Below are 23007 nucleotides of genomic sequence, written 5' to 3'. Positions count from 1 at the left end.
CCATTTTTGATTCACTTGTTTTTAATATTTCATTAATCTAATATTTATCATTAATTTATATTTTTACATATAAATATAATTATTTTATTTATTTATTATATCTAAGTGTAAGTTTTTGGTATGTTTGTTATTCTTCCATTTGGCTCTTCTTTGACATAAAAATTTTATAGTATTTTATTATTTTAACAATATAATATCTTTTATAATAAAGCTTAATAATTCATTTTTTGATGAGTAAAAATCTCTTCTTTTATTCGTAACAATGTATAAGAATATATATCAATAAATTTATAATTTAATACAAATTGATTATATCCGAAAAAATATTCAATTTCTATTTTAATATAGTAAACATAAAACTGATATGTGCTTTAAAAGTATACTTTTCCACACATATTCTGTAACAATAGTTAAAAACAACGTACAAATTTACTTTCTATATTTTATGCGCGATTTTATTCGATTAGATATCAACGGTCAATAACGTCTCCATTGTTTAGTAGCATATGTTACCGCGTAACCTCTTAGGAACTATTTACATCATATAATCTATATATTATGTTAGCTGCCAATATTCCACTTAGTGTTCGGTGATTTCTCGAAACAGTAAGATAGCAATTCAATTCATCATTTACATATCTCTGCATTTGCAAATCCAGACGGTGTTAACTGTACTATTGTTACAAATTGTTAATTGTTACAAAGTACTGTAATTATAATAAACACATCATTGTAATCTATAGAAGTGAGTTACCATAAGTAAAATATTTCTCATTAAAAACATATAACAAATTACTAAAACACAACAGATACAGCTTTATATTCTTTAAAAAATATTCTTCAGAGCTGATAAACATATTTAACAATTCTTTTCATTTTTTCCTTTTTCAATTTATGGTACGTGAGCTGAGATAAATGTAACAATTATTTATCGTCTGTTTGAATGTAAAATTTTTTAATAACATTTATATCACACGTTTAAAATTATTATAATTATTATGATATTTGCAAAATTTATTGAAAATATCGATTGTATTTTTTGAAAACTAGGGTACATATGGTTGAAGTGAAATTTTATTTAATTATCTGTAGCAATGTAAGAACGTAATTTTCTGTAAAAATAAAATTTAGTTTCTCTTACTTATTGCCAAATAACACACGTTCGTTTCATATACGTTTTCTCAACGTACATGAATACAATGAACATGTTTATAAAACGTATATGAAACGTATATGAAATGTCCTAACTGAGTTGCATTTTGAGTAATATATAAATTTTATACATATTTAATATTTTTAGTTTTATATTTAACAAAAAATTTTGAACAAATTATGCTGCTCGCTCACATAAAATTCTAGATAACCTCTCGTATTTAAAATTTTGTTTCTTTTTTTACTATCACAAATAATTCTTTCTTTCTTTTAACCGTTTTTCAAGAAAATCTTACACCGCTTTAGTACGATTAACTACAATAGTTGTTATATAATATTTATTCTTCTTATATATTGTAGAAGTTAAATAGCATGTGTCGCAAATGTATGTGTTTTATCTAATCAAGAAATTCTTCTTGCAGATGCTTCAAGTGGGAATTAGTATGGCATTTTCACATATCTTATTAAACAGATTAATATTTATCATGATAATTATACTATCTACTGCAAAATTTACGAAAAATGACACTGAACTTAATTACAATGTTTTGAATGGCACTTTTAAACCACTGCATTATGGTGTCAAAATAGAATATGACGTATACAGAAATATCTTTCTTGGAGAGTGCAATATCACCATCCAGATTAATCGCCCAACGGAAAATATAACTATAAACGCAAACACTATCTTCATAAATCAAATTGATCTGTTTGACAACGATAATAATAAGATATTCAGCATCCAAAAGTTTTCATTTATCAATGAATTTAAAAAAAAGTATATTCATCTTGATTTTATCAAGTTATCAGGGGATGTTTTATATCCTGATAGGTATATCTTAAAATTCAAATATATCGGTATGATATCAGAAGACGAAATGGACGCAGACAAAGAAAAGGACATAATGTAAGTTCAGATAATAAATTTTTAGTAAAATTGTGATTAAACTTTTATATTAATTATACATTTAAAATAAAATAGATTAAACAAGGAAAGCATTGAAGTAATAAAAGCAGTTGAATTATTTCCATATTGGAACGAGGCAATATTTAAAACAACCTTTAACATTTCTATCAAGCATCATAAAGACTATAAGTTTTTATCGACTATGCCGATACGAATACAAGTTGAAAACTTGGATGACACTCTGTGGACTTACTTTGACAAATCACCTTTAATGTTTCCTGAACATTTAACAATTGTGATATCCACATTCACTAATTTTTTTGTTTCTACTAGAAATGTCAAATTTTGGTATAAAAAAGAAGTGATTGACCAAATGCGATTCGCAGAAAACATTGTCCGAGTAGTTCTATACTATTTGAAACTAAAAAGTAGAGGAATTATATTACCAAAATTAGATTACTTTGTAATTGAGGACTTTGAACACAGCAATGAAAAAACGCGGGGATTTATTCTATTAAGGTACTCCTTAGTAAAACAAAAATTAAAATAAAATTGTATAAACATATTGATTTATAACATTATAAAACTAAAAAAAATGAATATTTTTATGTTAGTATAATTAAAAATTATAATTATTAAAATATATATAATATAATAATTATATATATATATACATATTTATAATAATTTAAATTATTAACTATTAATATGATTAAAATATTCTTTAAAGTTTAAACAAAAAATTAATATAATTATTTTTTACACGTCAAATTAAATTTTAATTCAGATTTAATTATTAAAAGCATGAATAATTGCGATTTATGTATAAGTTTTACATAGTAAAACATGGATATGTTTATGTATAAGTTTTATGTAGTAAAACATTCATATAAAATCTTATTTTTTCCACGAATAATATTGATAAATAATCATCAATCAATATTCTTATTATTTTAAATGTCATACAAATTTTCGAACGTAATATTGCTGATGCAAAAATGCTCAAAATATTTTTCCCCCTTTTATCTTAAACAAATTCTATGTAAATGTGTAAGTAAATAGTTATTGCCATATTATTTCATTTACAATATGATATATATTGTTCACCAAAAATATATAAAAACCCAAGTTGTATAAATATAACATTTTTTTCCTGTCAAATTCAGATTTAACTTTACTACTGGTTTATCTTTAAATTTTTAGATAAATATAATTAAATGTTTATTTATGCTTTCGTAATAACTTGTATCTATTACAACGACAGTATAGAAATTTATTAAATTACATACTTATAATAAAAATTTTTGGTATATTTTTAATACTCGAAAACAATTTTCAGGCAAGAAGATATTATTTATGATAATACCTTCGATCATATTGCTCGCAAAATGAAAGTGGCCAACTTTATAGCACGTAAAACGATATCTTATTGGTATGATGACGTGCCTTTGTGGTCAAAAGAAGGACTTATTACATTTCTTGCAGCATATGTTTTGGATCAGGTTTTTATATATTTTTACTATTAGTATGCTGCAGTTTTGAATTTTATAATATAAACGACCAAATGTAAATAGCAGCTGTCAATAGCGCTAAATACATGTTGCTAAAATTCAAATACTCAACTACATATTTACTCGATCATGTCACGCTTTACAGACTGGGTTATATAATCGCATGATGGACTTATTTGTCGTCCAAATACAACAGGAATCTTTACGTTTCGATACTCTTCCTATAGATTCTCTTTCCTTACACACCGCAAACATCTCTGCAGTTCATTCACTTAGATCATCTTTTCATTATATCAAAGGTAAGTTTAAGTAACTATAACTAAAATATTACTTATAATTAAACAAAATATAATTTTAAAATATTGATAATTCTATGTAAATTCTCAAAATTTGTAACAAAGTATAAGAAAACTTAATTGTAAATCGATAAAGATACAACTTATTTACACATCAAATTATAAGTAAAAAAAAATTAAAAGTGAAAAATAATACTTTAAAAAAATACTAATTACTGTTATGTCATTAGTAATTAATACCACTATTAATACTACTATTAAAAATAAAAAAGTACCTCAAACTATTATACTTAAGTACTTTAAAGTACTTTATATACTTATATATTATACTTATAATTTAAATTGTAACAGCATCCACCATATGGCGCATGTTATATCATATATTATCTGATAATGTGTTTTGGGCTTGTATCAACACGTATGTACAGTGAGTAATATCTTTTTATATTTTTTAATGGTGATAATATGACGAAAAAAAATGTAAATACTAAAACAAATAACATGCTTCAAAATCTACTGTTTGAAAACAGAAACCAACCGTTTTAAATTTTTCGGCTACTTTTAGTTACTTTTTATGTAAAGAAATAAATTGAACAGAATTATTTTAAACAACAAATTGAGGATTTATTATTTATAGTAAATAATGTAATTTTATAATTGATAATAAAGATTTTTGCAATGTTAATTTTTCAGGTATGATCAGAGAAACTCTACAAATACTAAGAATTTAACTCCTATTACATTATTTTGGGCCATTGTGGACAATGTTGTAGTTAAAAACATGCTTTTACATAACATGCGTAAGATAAAAGATGTAGTCGATACTTGGTCAACGGAAGGATATTATCCTGTACTGTACATGACACGAAATTATTCCACTAACACAGTATTAATCTCATATATTAATTCTGAACACCTTCTTACTACATCACTTGCTGACACTAGACAATATGAAATATTTGTGGTATATGCGACGAAATCACACATGCGCTTTGGGACACGTAACTTTTGGCTAACTAATTTATCACCGCATTATAGCTTGTACATGACTGACGATAAAGACTGGATCATTCTCAATTTACAAGCTGGTAAATATTAATCTGTAACTTTATTATTCTGCTGACTTTATTTTTTATAATTGATGTTTTATTATTCCATGTTTAATCATTAGAAATATGTCATTTATTTAATATATTAATATATGTAGCCACAATTATACACTACTCGCAACAATTAAGCGATCAAGAAAAATTGTAAAAAATAGCCAATCTTCAAATCATTGTAACTCTCGAAAAATCACCGTGTTTTAATTTGAAAGAAAGCTTTTTGAAGCTTGAAACTTCTTCTTTCTGTTGACCGTTTTATTGGCAATGAAGAGCACATACTTAATGTTCGGCAAGAGTTTATTTCTACCTTAAAAGAGGCATGTTATTTACTTTTGAGGATTCTTTTCCGCGTTACTAAGTGGTCGGTTGCGACGTTGGAGTTGACGATTTTGTTTATTACCGATCAGTTGTCATCGAGATGCTTGCATTTAACACATTGTACGCTCGACCACAGGAATGCCTTAACACATCTGCACCTTAATGTTGCAAGTTACTCGTGCATGTTCATATGTTAAGGCATTCCTGTGACTGAGCATATTTTGACAGCTTATATCTTTGTTATTATACAAAAAGGAAAAGTATTTTAAAGAAAGTAAAAGTGCAAATTATTATATAACGGGAAGAAATGACACGCGCTTGTGTGACCTAGTACAACAAATTTAGAATAATATATAAACAATGATATATAAACGTTCAATAGAGTTTGTGGCACTTGAATATAAGAATATTGAATATCAGAACTTCTCTAATTTAACAGACAAATTGAATATTAATGTCCTCTCTAAGACTGCTTTGTGTGTGTGCACAAATCAATTCAACTTTGCTTAGATCATACATCTATAACACATTATGAAACACACGTATCATGAATTCACCTGTCCGTCATTTGCTCGCATTCTATATTAAATAGAAGGTAATACTTCTTAACGCTCAATTTAAATTGAGATTATCCTACCCGATACTTTCGAATGCTTTTAGCAAATTCTTATTCGTTTTTTATTTTTGCAAAAAAAAATTTACAAAAAAATGTTTTACAAAAAAGTTTATTTTTAATTCGACTTCGCAACTTTATACCTAGCTTGAGAATTTCTGTTAATTACATTTTTCAACGGAATATTCTTTCTTTAGTTTAAGTGGTTGTTGATCGCTGTGTGATTTTCTTCGACTGAGTTACCAAGTTTGCAGAAAACTTTGTCTTGATTAATGATTTTGATTGGACTTTTCTTCGTATTTCACACTATACTGAGTTAAAGAAACAACATAAAATATGTGACTTCCTATGTGTTTTTCCAATTTGAATTTTTGATTAAAAATATAGAACTAAACAAAAAACAATAACAGCATTTAAAAGTCTAACTTTGAACTTTTGAACGGTTTTCTGTGGCTATATAATAATATTTTCACGGGTAAAAGCGATCAAGGAGACAAAATGCCGATTTTTTCTTCAACTCTCGATAATTCGGTAAAAAAAGTTGCACAGCAATCAGCAATCGTTCAAATAAAAAAGAAAAAAATTCCACTATGAATTTCAAAATGCTTTATTCCGAATTAGAATACAATGATTTATCACGGAGTAACACGGAGTTACAATGCTTTGAAAATAGTCTTTTTTTAAGCAAATTTTTCGATCCCTTAATTGTTACGCGTAGTGTACTTAATATTTCGGCAAATGGAGGTATGCAATTTACATTTTTAACATTAATTTATTATTAATTTTGTAAATATTTTATTAAAAAATAAATTATTTGAGAAAATATATAAAAGAAAATAATGATATTTACAAGCATTTCTTAATAAATTTGATGAACAAGTTGTAATAATAAAAGTATTTTTGTGTCATAGGGTACTATCGCGTTAATTATAATTTGGATAACTGGAAAAAACTTGCCTGCGATTTGTACAATGAAAGTAACACAATTCATGCTCTGAATCGAGCCCAAATCATCGATGACGCGTTTTACTTTTTGACGCAAAAGCAACTCAATATCAACTTGTTTTGGGATATTACAAGCTTTCTATTAAAAGATACGGACTATGTAGCATGGTATCCTATGATTAAAGCTGTTGAATACATGACATGTGTCTGGGGAGTTCAACATAATGCACTTATAAAGGTAAATTATAATAAGAGTAATTTTCTACAAAAAAGAATAATGTGTAATATTAAAGTACTGTATAAAAGGAGTTAAATAAATATATGTGTAAATATACTTATATCATCTTTTTCAAAAATAATAATAAATTTTTTATTATTTAACAACTTTTCAGGAGGTCATTAAAGAAATGTTCAATAAACTTCTGCAAAATATAGGATACGATGACAATATTGACGAAAGTGATTTAATTAAATGTTTAAGAGAAGAAGCAGTAAAGTGGGCATGTGTTCTCGGTGAACCAGAATGCAGAAAAATAGCCACTTCGAAATTAAAAGAACATTTTAAATTTTCTATACACAAGTAAGTTGTTTTATAACCACGAGATTAATATAAACAAATTTTGTGGCATTATTGCCTTATGCTGGATAAATTATTTTAATATTACAAAATATTGTAGTTAAGTATTTGTATAGAATATTTCTTTTTCTCTGGTAATGCAGTTCTTTGAGATGGAGGGAATGGTTATACTGTAAAGGTTTAATGACAGCAAACCCCCTTCTTTGGGACAAAGTGTTCATTAAATGGGAGAGAACATCCGATGATGCATTTTTAAACTACTTAACATGCTATACAGATCCTGTTATTATTCGAATTTATTTGGAATCAATAATGACAGAGAGATTTTATTATAATTCAACAGACAGTAAAACAAGTGCTAATAACATTCTTCTTATTGTTGCAAAACATGCAAGAACTGATACTGTGCTCAAGTATATACTCAACAATATAGGATTTTTCGAATTCAGTTTAAACAAGTGATTACATTTTCATTTATTAATATATTTTAGTATTTATAAATATTTGTTATATTTGTTAAATATATTACTTTACTTTTCTAGGCAAATTGATCACATTGCCATATTAATTGTTATTATTACGAACGAGCATTCTGTAATACAATTCGAAAAGGTATATTTTACTATATACACATAACATTCTCATTACTCGGCCCTTCTATGTTGAGCTTATTTATGTTAAAATTGTGACATACGTGACATATCAGAACATATCTCAATGCACTTAATACAGCAAATTATAACGTCTGAAACTGTATATATTGTATATAGTAGAAGAAAAATTTATATTTGTTTATATTGTCTATTATATCTTCAAATAATCTGTTTTAGATAACTAAATTCGCGGAAAATCTCAGTGAAAAGCAACTAATTGATGCAGTTAAACAAAAAATAATAAAACGAAAATTGGAATGTGAAAAACGAGTCACATACTAGGAGCGAATCGAGGTACCTAGTTATATATAGAGAAAGAAATAAGCAAACAATTGAATCCATGGGAGACAATAGATTTACTTGCCGCTTTATATATGAATTATTTTTGTAATACTGTTTTCATTATTGTATTAAATATTACTTGCCAATTTTAAATTGTTTCATTTTTGTTTCAATTATTTTTGACATTTTATTTATCTAATATTTAACATTAATTTATATTTTTATATAAATACACTAATGTAGGTACACGTCGCTCTTTTGCGCGTTTACGCATGAACACGGCGCGAGGTACGATCGTGTTTCTTGATTTTCTCTTTACACAGAAAATACACGCGTAAGCTGTGAAATTCTTTATGTTCTTCCATTTATGCACGAGAAGAGAACGTTTGCGCGCGCGTGCAAACGCGCGTCGCGCGAAAAGATTAAAATAAGAACAAAAACCGTTGCGCGCAAGAAATTCAACATATCAGTAGGATGCAAAAGTTGCGTTTTAATCCCTTGACGTGAGGATAATGAGACCGGCTCATGATTATTCATAGTACATATCCGGTACGTTTTTATCACTGACGCGACCCGGTTATCTCCGCGAACGATTAAATTTATTTTCCGACATGCGCCCTTTCTCGCACGTACCGTTATTGAGTATATGGAACGCGCGTTAAATGTTTATCGTGTATTTTCCCAGGTCAGAGATGATAATGATGTAACGAACTGCCGCACTGATCGGCGATTTGCGTATTGAGAGAAACGGAAATTTATCTTGCAAAAAGCGGACTCGTGGCATGTTCGCAATTGGAGCGCGTTTTGACGCCCACGGGTTTATCGTTTGGATATATATATATATATATTTACGATATCTTTTTTGCGTGCAACACGCATTGCCCGACCTGTGTGCTGCGCGTTCAGCCGTCGACCTACGCGCATGGTAAACTATGCACCGCATGTGCGGCCACCCATGCAATAGAATGAAAAGGTAAACAATTTGCCACATCTCCAATGTGGATTGTAAAAATACGGAAAATATTAAATTCACGATAACGTGAGAAAAGATAATTCCCTTTTTCAGGATAAAATATACTCATTTAATTTTGCAGACACAAATGCTACTTAATTTAGAAATTAATCAATGTAAAAATAAGAGAAAATAAATAAATTCTATTCTATTTATTTTTTTCGAAAAAATCTTATTTTGCTCGAGTAAATATCGTATATTGTATTGTATTATTTAGTTTGACAATATAATATTACACCAAACGCGATGCACAATAATACGAATGAGAGTTGGATGAGTTCATAAATTATACATAACTCATCCGTAATATTTGCGAAGTTCTATCATATTCATCATATTGATTTGTTTCAGATTAGATGAGCTACACACGAATATATTGTTAAGAGTAATTATTAATTAATTTCTAATATATTTTCTATTATAAATGAATAGATATTTGTCTCTTCAACAATGTTTACATTTTGAGAAAAAAAGTATAGTTTGTTCTCTCGGAGAAGAAAAGAGTATAAAAGCGTAGGAAAGGTGCTATTTAAAAGAACAAATCTAATATCACGATTATATCCTAGAAGAAATTCGCAGCACCTGGTAAACTGCATCCGCATTGCGGTGATTCCCGCGCAAGATAAAACATGGATTATCCGTGACTAGTTTTTGCGGGAAACATTAATGCATTAATGAAGGCTCGGCTATTGAAAATATAAAGTTTCGCTTAAAATGAAATCAGTTTATGCATATAAAAGCGCAAATTATAATGTGTCACAGTCATTTAAATCTGTTTCACCTTCCTCTTTGAGAAGTTGTGAAACCTTTCAAGACCAATTTAAATCAATTTTCAAGATTATGCAGTCTTGTGTTGTAAAACTGTTCGATTAAAAAGAAAAAAATATTATCAACACTTCCTTAAATTCTTACATTTTTGTCGACCTGCTAAACAGACTTATTCAGTTATTAAATAAGGTTTAGCGAGCTGCCCTAGTAATCTGACGATATTATGCTCACTGGTTCAGAAGAGCACGATCTCTAATTGGACAAGCTTTTATATCTAACAGAAACCGCTGTACAGCAAGAGCAATTAGATGCATGCTTAATAACCCACATGTGTAACTATCTCGCACGTATCTACATGCTGGTTGCACGTACGCATACAAGTTAAATCCCAATATATATATATATTCCTCGCAATAACTAGGTGATAAAATTTTGCATTTTCATTAATTTTAATTTAATTTTATCTTAACTGGGTTCTTAAATTAAAATAAAAGTCAAAATTTTATTCAAAATTGGAAGAGTTTATACGGTTAAAAGTTTTATTAAGAATATAAGTTGCTTTTAAATTTATAGTATCTATTATTAGAATTCATTAAATTAATTAATTAATAAGAATTAATTTTTACAAGAATTAATAAGATTATAGGATCTATTATAAGAAAACATTTACTTATTTTATAAATAATTTATGTCCAACTGAGTGTGGAAAGTAAATGAATGGATCAACAAATGCTCGCGTCGCATACTCCAAAAACGAATTGTTCTGACGTCGATGAAAGATATAAATAGAAAGAGACGCACGAAAAAAGAGAATGAAGGGCCACGCCGAATGGAACGTTCAATTATTCCACGTCGAATCTGTTCACTGTTTTTTGTGCACGAGAACCGTCGCCGCGTACGGACGTTGCGGCACAAACGGGAACATGCAGTCGCGCGAAAAACTACGATAAAAGGGTGGCACGCATTGAAAGCAGTTTTGCCCGTATGTTACACGCGGCCGTCCGACTTTTCGTCGTACGCAATTTGTTTCGGGAGTCATTGTCGTCCGGCAGGTAAATATCGTTACTACTACCAGCAAAATTGATCGTTTTCAAATACAAGCATCTACAGGAAATAGCACTGTATCCATCTATGTGTACGTGACTGGCTGTACTTCTGCCCCCTAGTCAATATTTCCCAGACTTACTCGTTTCAGTCATAAATACTTGATGTTATTCTCCCTTTTGAAATTTTAATATTAAACAGTTTGGTAATTAGATCCAAAATTTAAACAAAATTTTGGTTAATATAAAATTAATTGTTACGTATAGCGTTATTTCGTTTTTTTTTTTTTTTTAAATATATTTTCTAGCAATTTAATTTTTGAGATACCATTCTATTTTTTTACTTTAAGTTTCAGTAACTCTGATTAGAAAATTATTTTGTGTTAAATGGTTTTGTATTAATGATTAATAACGAGCTGTAGTAATAATAATCCTTTGTATTAATAATACGTACATACTTTTTAAAATTTATTTTTCATAGAATTAATAATTATATTTCTTTTATCTATTTTCTCCTTAAGCTCTCATATTAGTTGAATAAATTTCTAATGATAAAATTGAAGATAATCGAGCGCAACGTGCAGCTCAACTATATATATATGGTAAGCTTGTTCATAATATATACATAATATATACATAATCTCAGTAAAGATCCTTCAAACACGAACAATGCCGGCCTTCAAATTTACCGGCACTACTGATTTCCGTCGCGTTGTATAGTGGAAAAATAACATAGTGATATTAAATCTGCATCGCGCGCCCACACGTGCGAAGAAATAGCACGGCCGAAGGTTAATTGGATCTTTTCTACCCGGTTTGAGCGAAATGCTTGGACAGGCGTTTCCAGGGTATTGATTAATGTATCTCGCGTATTCTCTCATAATACATGTAACTCACCCGACGGCTTCCTTGTAGAAGACGCTGAAGAGCGCTATTCCCACGCCGGTCCCGGCTTGCACCACCATCTCGACAAACTCGCGCCGCTTTCTGAAGTAATTGCCCAATACTAAACTGGCGGTTTCCCTCACGAGGCCGGCTCCCGTGCCCAGCACCAGTCCGTAGCTGTTGCATTTTGTAAAAGTAAATCGTATGACTTTACGCCCGTCGAGTCTGCGCGAAAAGATAAGTCGAGACGATTTTTATCGGAAAGGGCAACTGCACGCGGCGAACGGTGTGTCGCTGACATCTCAAAGAAACTTGGAAAGCTGCGATATATATTGAATCGCAAACATTTATCGCATTTGTATGCATTTCTTTTCTATTTATTCATCTATTCTGAAAAATGCAGCGTGCTATTAGCATTAAAAGCTATTTAAAAGGAAAGCTCTCGACTCAATAACAGAAATGCGGCTTTGCGCATTACTTCACTGTGTAACATACTGAACGGCATGTCTTTAACAATTCATCTTACCAATTTCAAATTAAAATTTTATAACAATCTTTTTATAAAACATACTACAGTACTCTTTTCCGAACTTTTTTCTTTTTTTCTGCGACAGAATATTTTTTGTGATAAGTATAATTAATTTTATTGTAAAAACAGATTCAATAATTTTAATTCTACTCATACTTTATCCTTTGTAATAAAAATTAATAACGAAAATATTTCATCTCTTTACTAATATTCAAAATAAATAATAAAAAACATCGACATCGCTCATCAATTATTTTCAATAAAATATCCATTAATCTTTCTTTCGATCCAGTGTTTTTCGAGCGGTCAATAACTGTACCATTTGCTCTGTTACGTACCTAAGGAGCACTTGATGCATCTGGAGAGCGAAGGAGGTGAAGAGTGATGCCAGAGCCAGCACGAGACCACCGATCACCGCTGTAAGCCTCGTATTGCCACGACGACACGCGCCGACGACCAACGGTGCTGAGCCACGGGAAACCGCGGCGCTCAACGCTCCAGCCCATACTGAAACATTTATCCGATAGTCACTTTGAGCGACTATTAGAGCGCGACTGCAAGATTCAGTAGGGCGCAAAGGTTTCTAAACACACGGCCCCAATTATACAGCCTTTACGTTTAGGGAAAAGCGGACTGGCGTTTTATTCGGCTCGCTCGCTGACGGACAACGAACGAGCGGGCGAGCTCGTTTGCTGATTGATTTGCGCCGAACGCTAACGAGGAACGTACGCAAAATCGTTCCTCTCTCTCTCTTGGATTTCACCGATACTCGCTGGGTTCGGCGAAACGGGCGAAAATAATTTTCACGTGTTTTTCATTTCCGCCAATATTCGCGTTTGGGCCTCGAAACCGCGCGCCGAACTCGAATCCATTCAATACGGGAAAACGTCGAAGAAACAAAATATTCGAGAGCCTTTTACACAACCGTGCGCTTAAAACTATGAAACTTTGAAAGGAAACTCCATTCCACCTCTGATATTTTTTTCAAGCAATAAAAATTTAGTTTTAAACGCTTTTCTCAAATACTAGCTAATTCTTGGAAAAACGTTTTCTTCATCTTCGACATCTTTCAAAACATAAAATATATGACTTAGCCTACTTTCATAATCATCGGTACGTGTTGTTATTTAATTTTGCAAGTTAGTTGTCTCAATATTTTATCACGAAGCACGATCACTTTCTTCCATTTTTATCATAGAGTACCATGTTTTTAATAGAGCCAGTCATCGGTGTGTGACTTTATCACGCTCTTCGTAATTACTCTCAAAGGAGCGTCAGATTTCGCAATTACGATGAAATCTTCGTAACGTGAACTACATTAATTTTCTTTGACGAACGTTAAATCGTTAATTGCTATTTACGGGTGTGAAGGTGTGACAAAAGCACAGTGTTCTCGAATTCCTTGAATGTTTCGAAAAAAGAGCGCAAGAACAGACGACTTTGCTGTTAAAAAAAATTTATAAATCTGCAATAAAAGAAATCAAGTCAATTGGGCGTGTTACTATTACGTATTTCTGAGAAATGTGGCAAAAAATGAAAAAATAAAACTTGAAGATTTTCTGGTTGCAATTCGAACGCATGCGAAATTTATGTAAAATCTTATACCCTGTCACAACCGCGTTGATAAAAATTCTGATATCTGAGGAAGGTTCGATGCGCATCATGAGACTGCAGACATGAAGACATCGCGGAATATGAACGTCGACCGATTTAATGGCATCGCGTCAAAGCGCACTATAGCTGGTCTCTCTCGAATGCTAAAATTGGACGGGGCTACGTCAATCGTATCGACGTACGTCTCTTGTAATCTCGTAAAAGCATCACTTTTTACCCTTTTGCTTGACGAAGTGGCGCGGGACGCCTCTTTCTTTTTATAAATACATCGTGCCAACTTCGTGAACATAGCAAAGCTCGCGAGCATTTCGCATAATCGCATCCTCGATCTCAAACTCGACAGATATGAATAATCGAATCGAAATACATTTATGCGATGCGAAAGTTAAGTTCTCAGTTTTTCATTGGCACGCTCCATTCTGTCGATTTATCTATGCATGTGTCTGCTTATTTCTCCATTTGCCCATCTGTCTAGAAGCTCGAGTGTTCTGCAAATGTTTTGAGACAGATATGAAAAATTCTGATCAAGTCCCAGAAAGAGATAGAAAAAAAGTACAACTAGAATTGGTGCAAGCTTATATTCAAAATTACTAACAGTAGCTTTAATATGCATAAAAAAATATGTGTGTGTGTGTGTGCTGCATTTATCACAAAAATATATCGCGTTTCTAATTTTTTAAACAATTTAATAATTAAACAGCGCAATTAATATAATAAGATTGTATTTTTTGAAGTAAATTTTTTTGTTTTAATCGATTCAATTTCGAAATTTCGAATTTAGATCGTCTCTTTTACTTTCAATGTAAAGTAGTTAACTAATTAAGCGTGAAATTGAATTCTTAATAAGAAGAAGCTAATTAATTAAAGACAATTAATTAAGAAATAAGATCCTGTCAGTTACTTACATCCTTCGAGAATAGATCGGGCAAGCACCTTCGGTATTCTTGATCTTACTAATTGAGCGTTAAATTAATTTCTCGCTTGAAAACAATGCATAATAATTGATCCACGAATATTGATTAAATTTTATTTTTATTATACGTCTAGCATAAATAATTTTGAACATCTGTTCGTTAATTTATTTTAAAAAGATACGCGAAGGACTTTTTGCTAAAAATTGTCACAAATACGGAAGAAACAAACTCTTGTACAAAGTAACTAACAAAGTATGTTCTCCGAGAAATTTTATACATTTGCAAATGAGCCGTCAACCTTGCTGGAGGGTGTAAATATACCTTCATTGTGTATAGAAAAAGACTAAGAAAATGTACCTCGGGTATCGGAACACGTCCAAAGCGCGATATAAAACGAAGAGGCAAACACGTATTACGTCACGATCGTTCAAAAATCGTGCTATGAAAATTACAAGTTATCACGACGCATTCGCGCACAAGTGTATATAATTATATGCATAACAATGCAAGCACGCGATGTGCATTCTTCGCCATGACGTTTTATACTGGTTTTCACATTCTTCGCGAGAATCGCGTGCACAATTTTCGCTTAAATTTGACGATATCAATGTTTTGCACATCAAGTATCAAATACCGACGCAAAATACAAGTATACTTCAATTTTAATAAACTTTCTTCCATTTTCTTTTGAAAATGGACAGTTTACATCAACGTTGTTTTATTGGCGTAATTAATTAATTGATATATTAAAAATTTCTTTTAAAAATAATGGATCTGTCAATCTATAATATATTTACTATAAATTTTTGAATTAAACAGAAAATATTCTAGAAAGAAAATGTTAATTTCCTCTATATATTCTAATGCTGCGCATAGTTTATGCAGCATTTCAAGATTTAATCTTTGAACTGAACTAATATAATCCCGACATTAAAGATAAAATCGTTGGATCGATAAAGAAACGGATCTCGAAATGAATATGCATTGTCCGGCTTCGATGCGACTTAAAAGGGCTCTCGAAGAAACCGGGATATCGGTGCACCAAAGCTTCAACAGGTAGCGACTTCGGCGACGTTCTTATGCGAATAATTTATGAGTCTGGACGCTTTTAGCGCTATTTGCACAAGTGCGACCAAGGTGGTACAATGAACCGTTACTTAGAATTTCACGGATTGGATTTGCAAAGCTCTTTTAAGCCCAGATCGGATTTATCCACGAAATGTATCCCCTTTATGTTTCAGCGCTGTACGATTAATCTTAATTCTGTCTTTCGACTTTGCGCAGACAGCTGCTATTGTTTTCACGAGAAAGAATATGCGGACGCAATTTTGCGATTTTAGTGTTGATGATAAATACAATTTTTGGCACATTTAATTGTTTCTAACATTAAGCAATTAAAAAAAAATTAAACAATTATGTGTTTCTGTCAAATTTTTCTTAATTCTTCCAAAAATTACACTAGCGCATCTGAATTATTTCCAGCTCGTCAGTCTTCTTTACAGGAAGAGTATCATTTTTCGCAACAAAATGTTTCCGCTATGAACTATAAGTAGTTGAAAGGTAGTATATGGAGGGAGTTTATATTTTCTATTATCATGATGATGTATGAGAGCGCGTTATCAGACGGGGCAGGATAATTTTTCAAAGTGGGACAAAACACTCGGCGATGACACTACGCTTTAAATACGTTCTCGACGAGTAAAAGAGCCTTTCACGATCGTAACGTACGGCGGCAACAGGGAACCCGGATGGACGATAGTGCGAAGTCTTTGTTCACGCTTGTCTCGATGCTCGTCCGTCATTACGTATTTCTCAACGACGTCGCTCGTCTTGCTTCTCTCTCTTCATCGCTTTCATTCCCGAAGAATATTTTAGCTACGCTCCGGCTTACTGGTGTTGCGACGACGGCGTCGATAAAAGGCCGGTCTAACGCCACATCATTTCTCTCCCGTTCATTTCAAAGGGTACCACGAATTACATTTTCCGCAATTGTTTCTGTCAGCAGCGATTGTTGCTTTCTCAGTGAACAATTTCCGTTATCTCGGTGATTAATTCTCGGCAATTCGAGATAAGAAAAATATTTGAAAAGTTATCGCAAGCATAAAATCGCGAAAGCTTTCTGTTTTGACTGCGATGTGAATAAATGGTATTTTGCGCATTAAAAAGCTCGGAAGCTCTACTGAATAGCTAATAATAAGAAGAGAAAAATATTGAAACGGAGATGCGAAAATATGGTAAAAACAAAATCTTATTCTTCATTTAATTTTAAAAGAATTTTTATTTCGTACTTAGAATTTCAATTTAGCGTCTCGCCAAATTGATAAAACATTCAATATCAATTTCTGGTAAAAGATAACGGACAAGGAAATTTTTTGCTCAAATAAGATCTATTTCAAATTATTTTAAAAAAGTGTTATAACCTTATATGTGTTTACTACTATTTCGATTACATTATTGCTTCTGTCACATATATACATTTTCTTCTCATTACTATCGTCTAATAGATCGTCTCTTATTTCATAAAAAATTACTGCATTGAGAATTTCGCTAAAAGTCGCGTTAGTCTTGTTCTTCTTTCTAACATCATAAAAATACCATTACAAACGCTTTTTACCAAGTGTTCGTAGCTTTTATTGCGAGAGATAAGCAAACTCGCTGCCCATATTTCGATTGTCTTCGGAAATCAATTTGAGTGCTTTCTACCACTCGAGAAAGAAAATGTCAGAAAAGAACTTTTAAACTATACAGAAGATTCTACGCGAGTTATCCCGAAGCATATATTTGAAATGTATATACGATTAAAACTACTTCCGATGAAATTAAAGTTGATTTTTCCTTAATAAAAATTTTATCCGACATTTTCTTAAAATTCCGTTTAACTTACAATGTTAACAGCTTCAATTAACTCTTGAATTAATATTTTGATAACAAAAAATATGTATGAATTTTATATAAAGTTATCGTTAAAGTGTGGCTATTATGTATAAATATTAATATACTTTTAATTGTTCAAAATAATACACAACTTTATTTTATTTTTATTAATTTTTTGTTATTTTATCTAATTAACATTTTATTTAAAAATAACAGAATACAATAATAAATTTCAGTTAAATTATTACTCAGTAGTTAAATAATATGATCTCATACATATAATATAAGTATTATACGAGGAAAATTGAAAAAGTAAGGAAACTTTTTTAAAGGAGTTGGTTTCTTAGGCTGAGTTCCACTTGGTGATCGCAACGCTCGCAAACATTATCTATCTTTCTTTAACTTTCGAAAAACAAAGATAAAATGATTCCACAAGCGTTGCAATCGCCAAGTGGAACGTACCTTTAGACATCCCTTTACTTTTTTCTCGTAATTAACTGTGTATGATTAGTCATGTAATTTCACGATAGAACAGCAAAGAATATAAAGTAACTAGATAAAAATAGTTATTTTATGAATTATGAGTAAATGGGCACGTTACAATCAGTGATTTAAATAAACGATATAGGTATTTCTATCGGAAGAAGTGGCATGATAAATTTCACGCCCGCGGTCCGTAAAATAAGAAGCATGACACTCGCATCGATCATGCTATCCCCGCGTACACGTAATTCTACTTAATACTAGTTCAGTTAATCAAATCGAAACCTGCATCGCGAACTTTGAGCGTAAACGCAGTTTTAATACGCTGCGTATCGTACATTAACGTAGATCTAAGATGTATCTATCTAGTCGCTGGCGCGTAATAAAAAATCATTTATCGTATGCACAAAGTTCTGAGAAAAAAAGTTTACTTCTTGTTTAAACTGTCAACACAACATTTTCTTTCAAGACGTGATAATAAAATTCTAGTTAAAGAACAGCTAAGAAAAATTAGTGGCTGTGTGATTTGTTTGGATTAGATTTCGCTTTTGAAAATGCAATAAGAAATAGCTTAAAACAACAGCAGGAAGATAAATTGAAAACAAATGCTTGGATATAATTTATTATTCAAACTATACATACCTATATATGCAAAAATTACTAAACACAAACAATAATCGAAGTGAAAAATTCGGTCATAAAAAAAACAAACGGAAAATTTCATTCTGTAAATTGAAAATCTATATTGTTTTTGCGATGGTGGAAAAAAATAAAAATTAAATTTGTCGAGAAGAATAAAAGTTTTAAAATTTTTTTACAAAAAACCAAGTTTAATAATTGATGTTCAAAAGTAAAAGAGAAGCAAGGAGGGGGTTATTCAATTTCCTTTATACGGCTCTCTGGCGATCACTATTTATTTGCAATATATCAATAATAACAACTTCGCCTAAAGGCACAAATCAAAACTTCTTTCAAATAAAAGAGTTATAAATTGATTTATTAAACACAGAATAGCACATTTTCATAATTCATAAATTTTAAATATTAATACCTCAACAAAGTACATAAAAAGTTTTTTTAGCATAATTAAAAAACAAGCTTTATTTTTCTATTATTGACATTGAATTATAAAATATTGACATTAAAAATATTAATTTTGGTATCATAAGTGATTCAATATTCAATATTAGCAAATTAAGCTTGAACAATTTTTTATTTAAACATTTTTATTTGATTTCTATTTATTTATTAAATTAATATTGTTTATTAAAAATTATAATTTAATAAATCTTGTAATTTAATAGAGTTAAATTCAGCAAAAAATTGAATAAAATGCTGTAAAATATTGGTTTAAAGAAGCTATTGTCTCGTCCAAGCAATCTTTCGCTTTGGAAAAACATAAAATATATATATAAAGTCTTGTCAGTGATAATTGGGCGTGAATTAAAGATATTGACAACGCTTCCACGTTCTTCGTGCCGTACCGGTCTGACGCTAATTATTGAAGCATTGTCAAAATGCTTCAGCCGACAGTAGATATTGATGGTCTGAGAGGCGCTTTATGGCTTTACGCCGCCGTCACCTCCGATTCGAGTCTCCAACTTCGACACGAAGGCGTGGATAACTTCTGCGAAACTAGGTCTATCTCCGGTCGGAACGCATATTCCCGCGGCGCGACTCTCTACGTGCATCGGCAGGGCGATGCATCGCCATGCACAAAGTATATCACATGGAAAAGAAATCCCCAAAGCCTCAGCCGCCTTACGTCTTTCCATCTTATATATAATATATACCGAACTGCCGTACCCCAATCAAACGCGGAAAAGCAATGTCGCGGCTCTCGTCACTTAGCCGGACACATATATACGTTCTCCCGACACGATATCGCATCTGTCACACCCGCTGGGATTGTCCACGGCGGCTAAGAACGAAAACAAGCAATCGCACACTTCCATATTGTCATAAAATATTTTTATTCCAAAATGATTTTTATTAACTTTTTCTTTATTTCAAGCACTAATATCTAATATCTATGAAACACTTTATGTGCATTATGCATCTTTTTAAATATACACATATCTGGCCACCGACTGCGAACAAATTGCTAACTATGCGAAAAATTGGGAAAATTTTCTTTCTCACAATTCCTGAAGGGTAGATATCCAGCAAAATCGTAAAACGAGAATAGCTTCGTTAAATCAACGTAGCGCAACGAGAGCTTGAATTATTCAAGAATTTGTCATGCAACATCGCGTTAACAACCCTGGCGTTGAAATGATAAAAGAGCGTTATTAGGTTGCGTGCGTGATACATGATGTTTTATAAGTCATAGAATAAAATTACATTTTGGCATCATTAAGATAAGATGAAATTTTGGCAAAGTAATGGAATAATAAATTTAAGTTTAAACTACACACATAAACGCTATAAAAGAATCTTTTATTTCTAAAATGTTATAAAAGATTTATAAAACTTCTGCTTTTCAAAAAATTTAAAATAAAGGTGCAAATAAAATTTCTTTTTTTAAGTCTTGTGTCGTGCTAATAATATATTTATTTCCGCAATAAACGTGCGTTTATTATAACAAAAAATTAACTAATTGTTTTGCAGTGAACAAATCAGTATTTTTATTTTTTCAAAAAATAAATAAATTTTGCATTATCCTAAAAACTAAATGCAGATAATACTCTTTTCACTTATTATTTCGTTATGCGTTTATCGCGGCGGTAATGAAATATCTTTCTCTTCCGTTGATAATCCGAAAATCTCTATTCATCCTCAATCTCTCGCCCCGATTTTCGTGCTCTCCGATTCTATCTTTTCCCTCGCTCATCCCGGTGATCCCTCTCTCTCTCTCTCTCTTATTTGGAAACGGTGTTGTTCGAGCAACTCGGTTTCAAACAGGAGATGAGCAATTTTCCACTTCTGAACGCGATGCTGTGTATATCGCTAGTTCTGAACAACGTTTGACGTTGTTGTTCAAAGGACAGGTAAATCGACACAAAATCCGATATTATTTCACGTTACTCCTGAATTAGTGTGACTGTGGTAACAATATAAAATTAAGTATGAAAATGTAAAACTCTTTCTATATTCGTTAATACGCAGTTCTATAAAAAAATAGCTTTTTTCGAATACAAGAATGCGAGGTATCATTTTTTATAGTTTTTTTGACGCTGAATACGATACCAGCGTTTAAAAACGCACCTCACAATTTTGAGAAATTCAAAGTTAAAATTGTAAAAAAAGAGCTATTTTGATTGCACTTTGCCGTGTTATAACTACGATTAGATTAGATATATAAAAAATTCTTAATTACTTGACTTTGATCTTGAATTCATCAAAATTGTAACTTGATAGGGCATTTTTAAAAAGCCGACATCTTATTCAGTATTAAAAACTATAAGAAATGATACCTCGCATATTTGTGTGTTTTTTTTTTTTTTAACTATGTAATCTAATATGTCTAATATATCTAATCTATAATCTATAATACAAAATAATTTTAAACATGTTAAATTAATTATATTAACTTTCTAAAAATGTTTATCATCTTTATCATTCATATTTTCTACGATAAAATCTAGATATTTTAAAATATATATCTGATATTTTTTATTTCTTTTTTTTTGTTCAAAAACATTTTTTTTAATTAAAAATTTTTTAATTTTAAAAACGGTAAAATAATTTTTTTAGGTACATTGCCATTTCCCTTTAGTAATTAGAAATTGTATTACAGAGAGATATACAACATAGAAAAATACGCGAAAGAGGTACACGAGCTCCAATTCAACCCACCTAAACTTCTTGCAATGAAAACATCGCAAAAATTGACTGACGTCCATTTACCAAGAACGTAATGCAGTCTGTTCTTTTATGCGCACTTCGCTACAGCTGTTACACTTAAAACAAAACAGAAATATGAAAGAAAAAGAAGAAAGAAATGTAGAGGCAAACATTTAGAGGAAACAATAAAAAGAATGAAAGTGTTATTCTTGTAATATTTTTGTAGTAATTTTGCTAGTAAAAATAAAACTAAAACTATGTAATAAATATCGTAATTTATTTCATAATTTTCTTCGCGAGATATGAATCTGAGAACATTCCAAAGATAAAAAGAAAGAACATTATTACAATAACGGTTTAATGAGCTCCGTAACAAGAGACATGTTGAATGAAGTCGATAAACGATTGATCAACGATCGACTTCACCAATTTCTTTAATATTCTCGTTTGATCGACGATTCAACAGTCGTCAGTGCACATCGACGAAGTAATCAAAGCTAAATTCGAGGGACCATTAAAGATTTAATGGACGTTACCTGCTTGGAAGGAAATTGGTGAAATCAAGACTTTACTGTTCGTAACACCGCTTTTCTATGCCGGCTTACGCAAACGCGGTGCAAGCTCTATAATCCAAGCTTAATTAATGCAAGAGCGTGTTCGGCTTATCGAGATTTTCGACGTATTCGAAGTAATTGATTACGTGTGTAAGAAATTAAAGTTAATCATTGAAGCAATACAG

The 23007-nt window shown here is 30.9% G+C and overlaps 2 protein-coding genes across 3 annotated transcripts in view; one reads left to right on the top strand and one right to left on the bottom strand.

Moving 5' to 3' along the window:
* LOC105679617 (monocarboxylate transporter 11-like) overlaps nt 1-23007 on the bottom strand; it is a 95431-nt gene that overhangs the window by 25718 nt on the left and 46706 nt on the right. For both annotated transcript variants that reach the window (XM_012379750.2, XM_067355111.1), the window contains exons 6-7: nt 12936-13104; nt 12081-12245 (exon numbers count right to left, since the gene is read on the bottom strand). In XM_012379750.2, coding sequence (XP_012235173.1) covers nt 12081-12245; nt 12936-13104 — 334 coding nt within the window. The remainder of the gene's footprint in view (nt 1-12080; nt 12246-12935; nt 13105-23007) is intronic.
* On the top strand, nt 574-8513 carry LOC105679639 (thyrotropin-releasing hormone-degrading ectoenzyme-like). The gene is made up of 12 exons (XM_067355109.1): nt 574-745; nt 1575-2059; nt 2135-2578; nt 3399-3561; nt 3716-3869; nt 4218-4293; nt 4560-4954; nt 6815-7086; nt 7241-7428; nt 7569-7883; nt 7968-8037; nt 8256-8513. Exons 2-12 carry the CDS (start codon nt 1575-1577, stop codon nt 8358-8360), a joined length of 2667 nt encoding a protein of 888 aa, XP_067211210.1. The 5' UTR covers nt 574-745; the 3' UTR covers nt 8361-8513.

Source organism: Linepithema humile, chromosome 5 (genome assembly GCF_040581485.1).
Source record: "Linepithema humile isolate Giens D197 chromosome 5, Lhum_UNIL_v1.0, whole genome shotgun sequence".
Lineage (NCBI taxonomy): Eukaryota > Metazoa > Arthropoda > Insecta > Hymenoptera > Formicidae > Linepithema > Linepithema humile.
The sequence above is the reverse complement of the archived record's forward strand: the minus strand, read 5'-3'. Positions and strand labels throughout refer to the sequence as shown.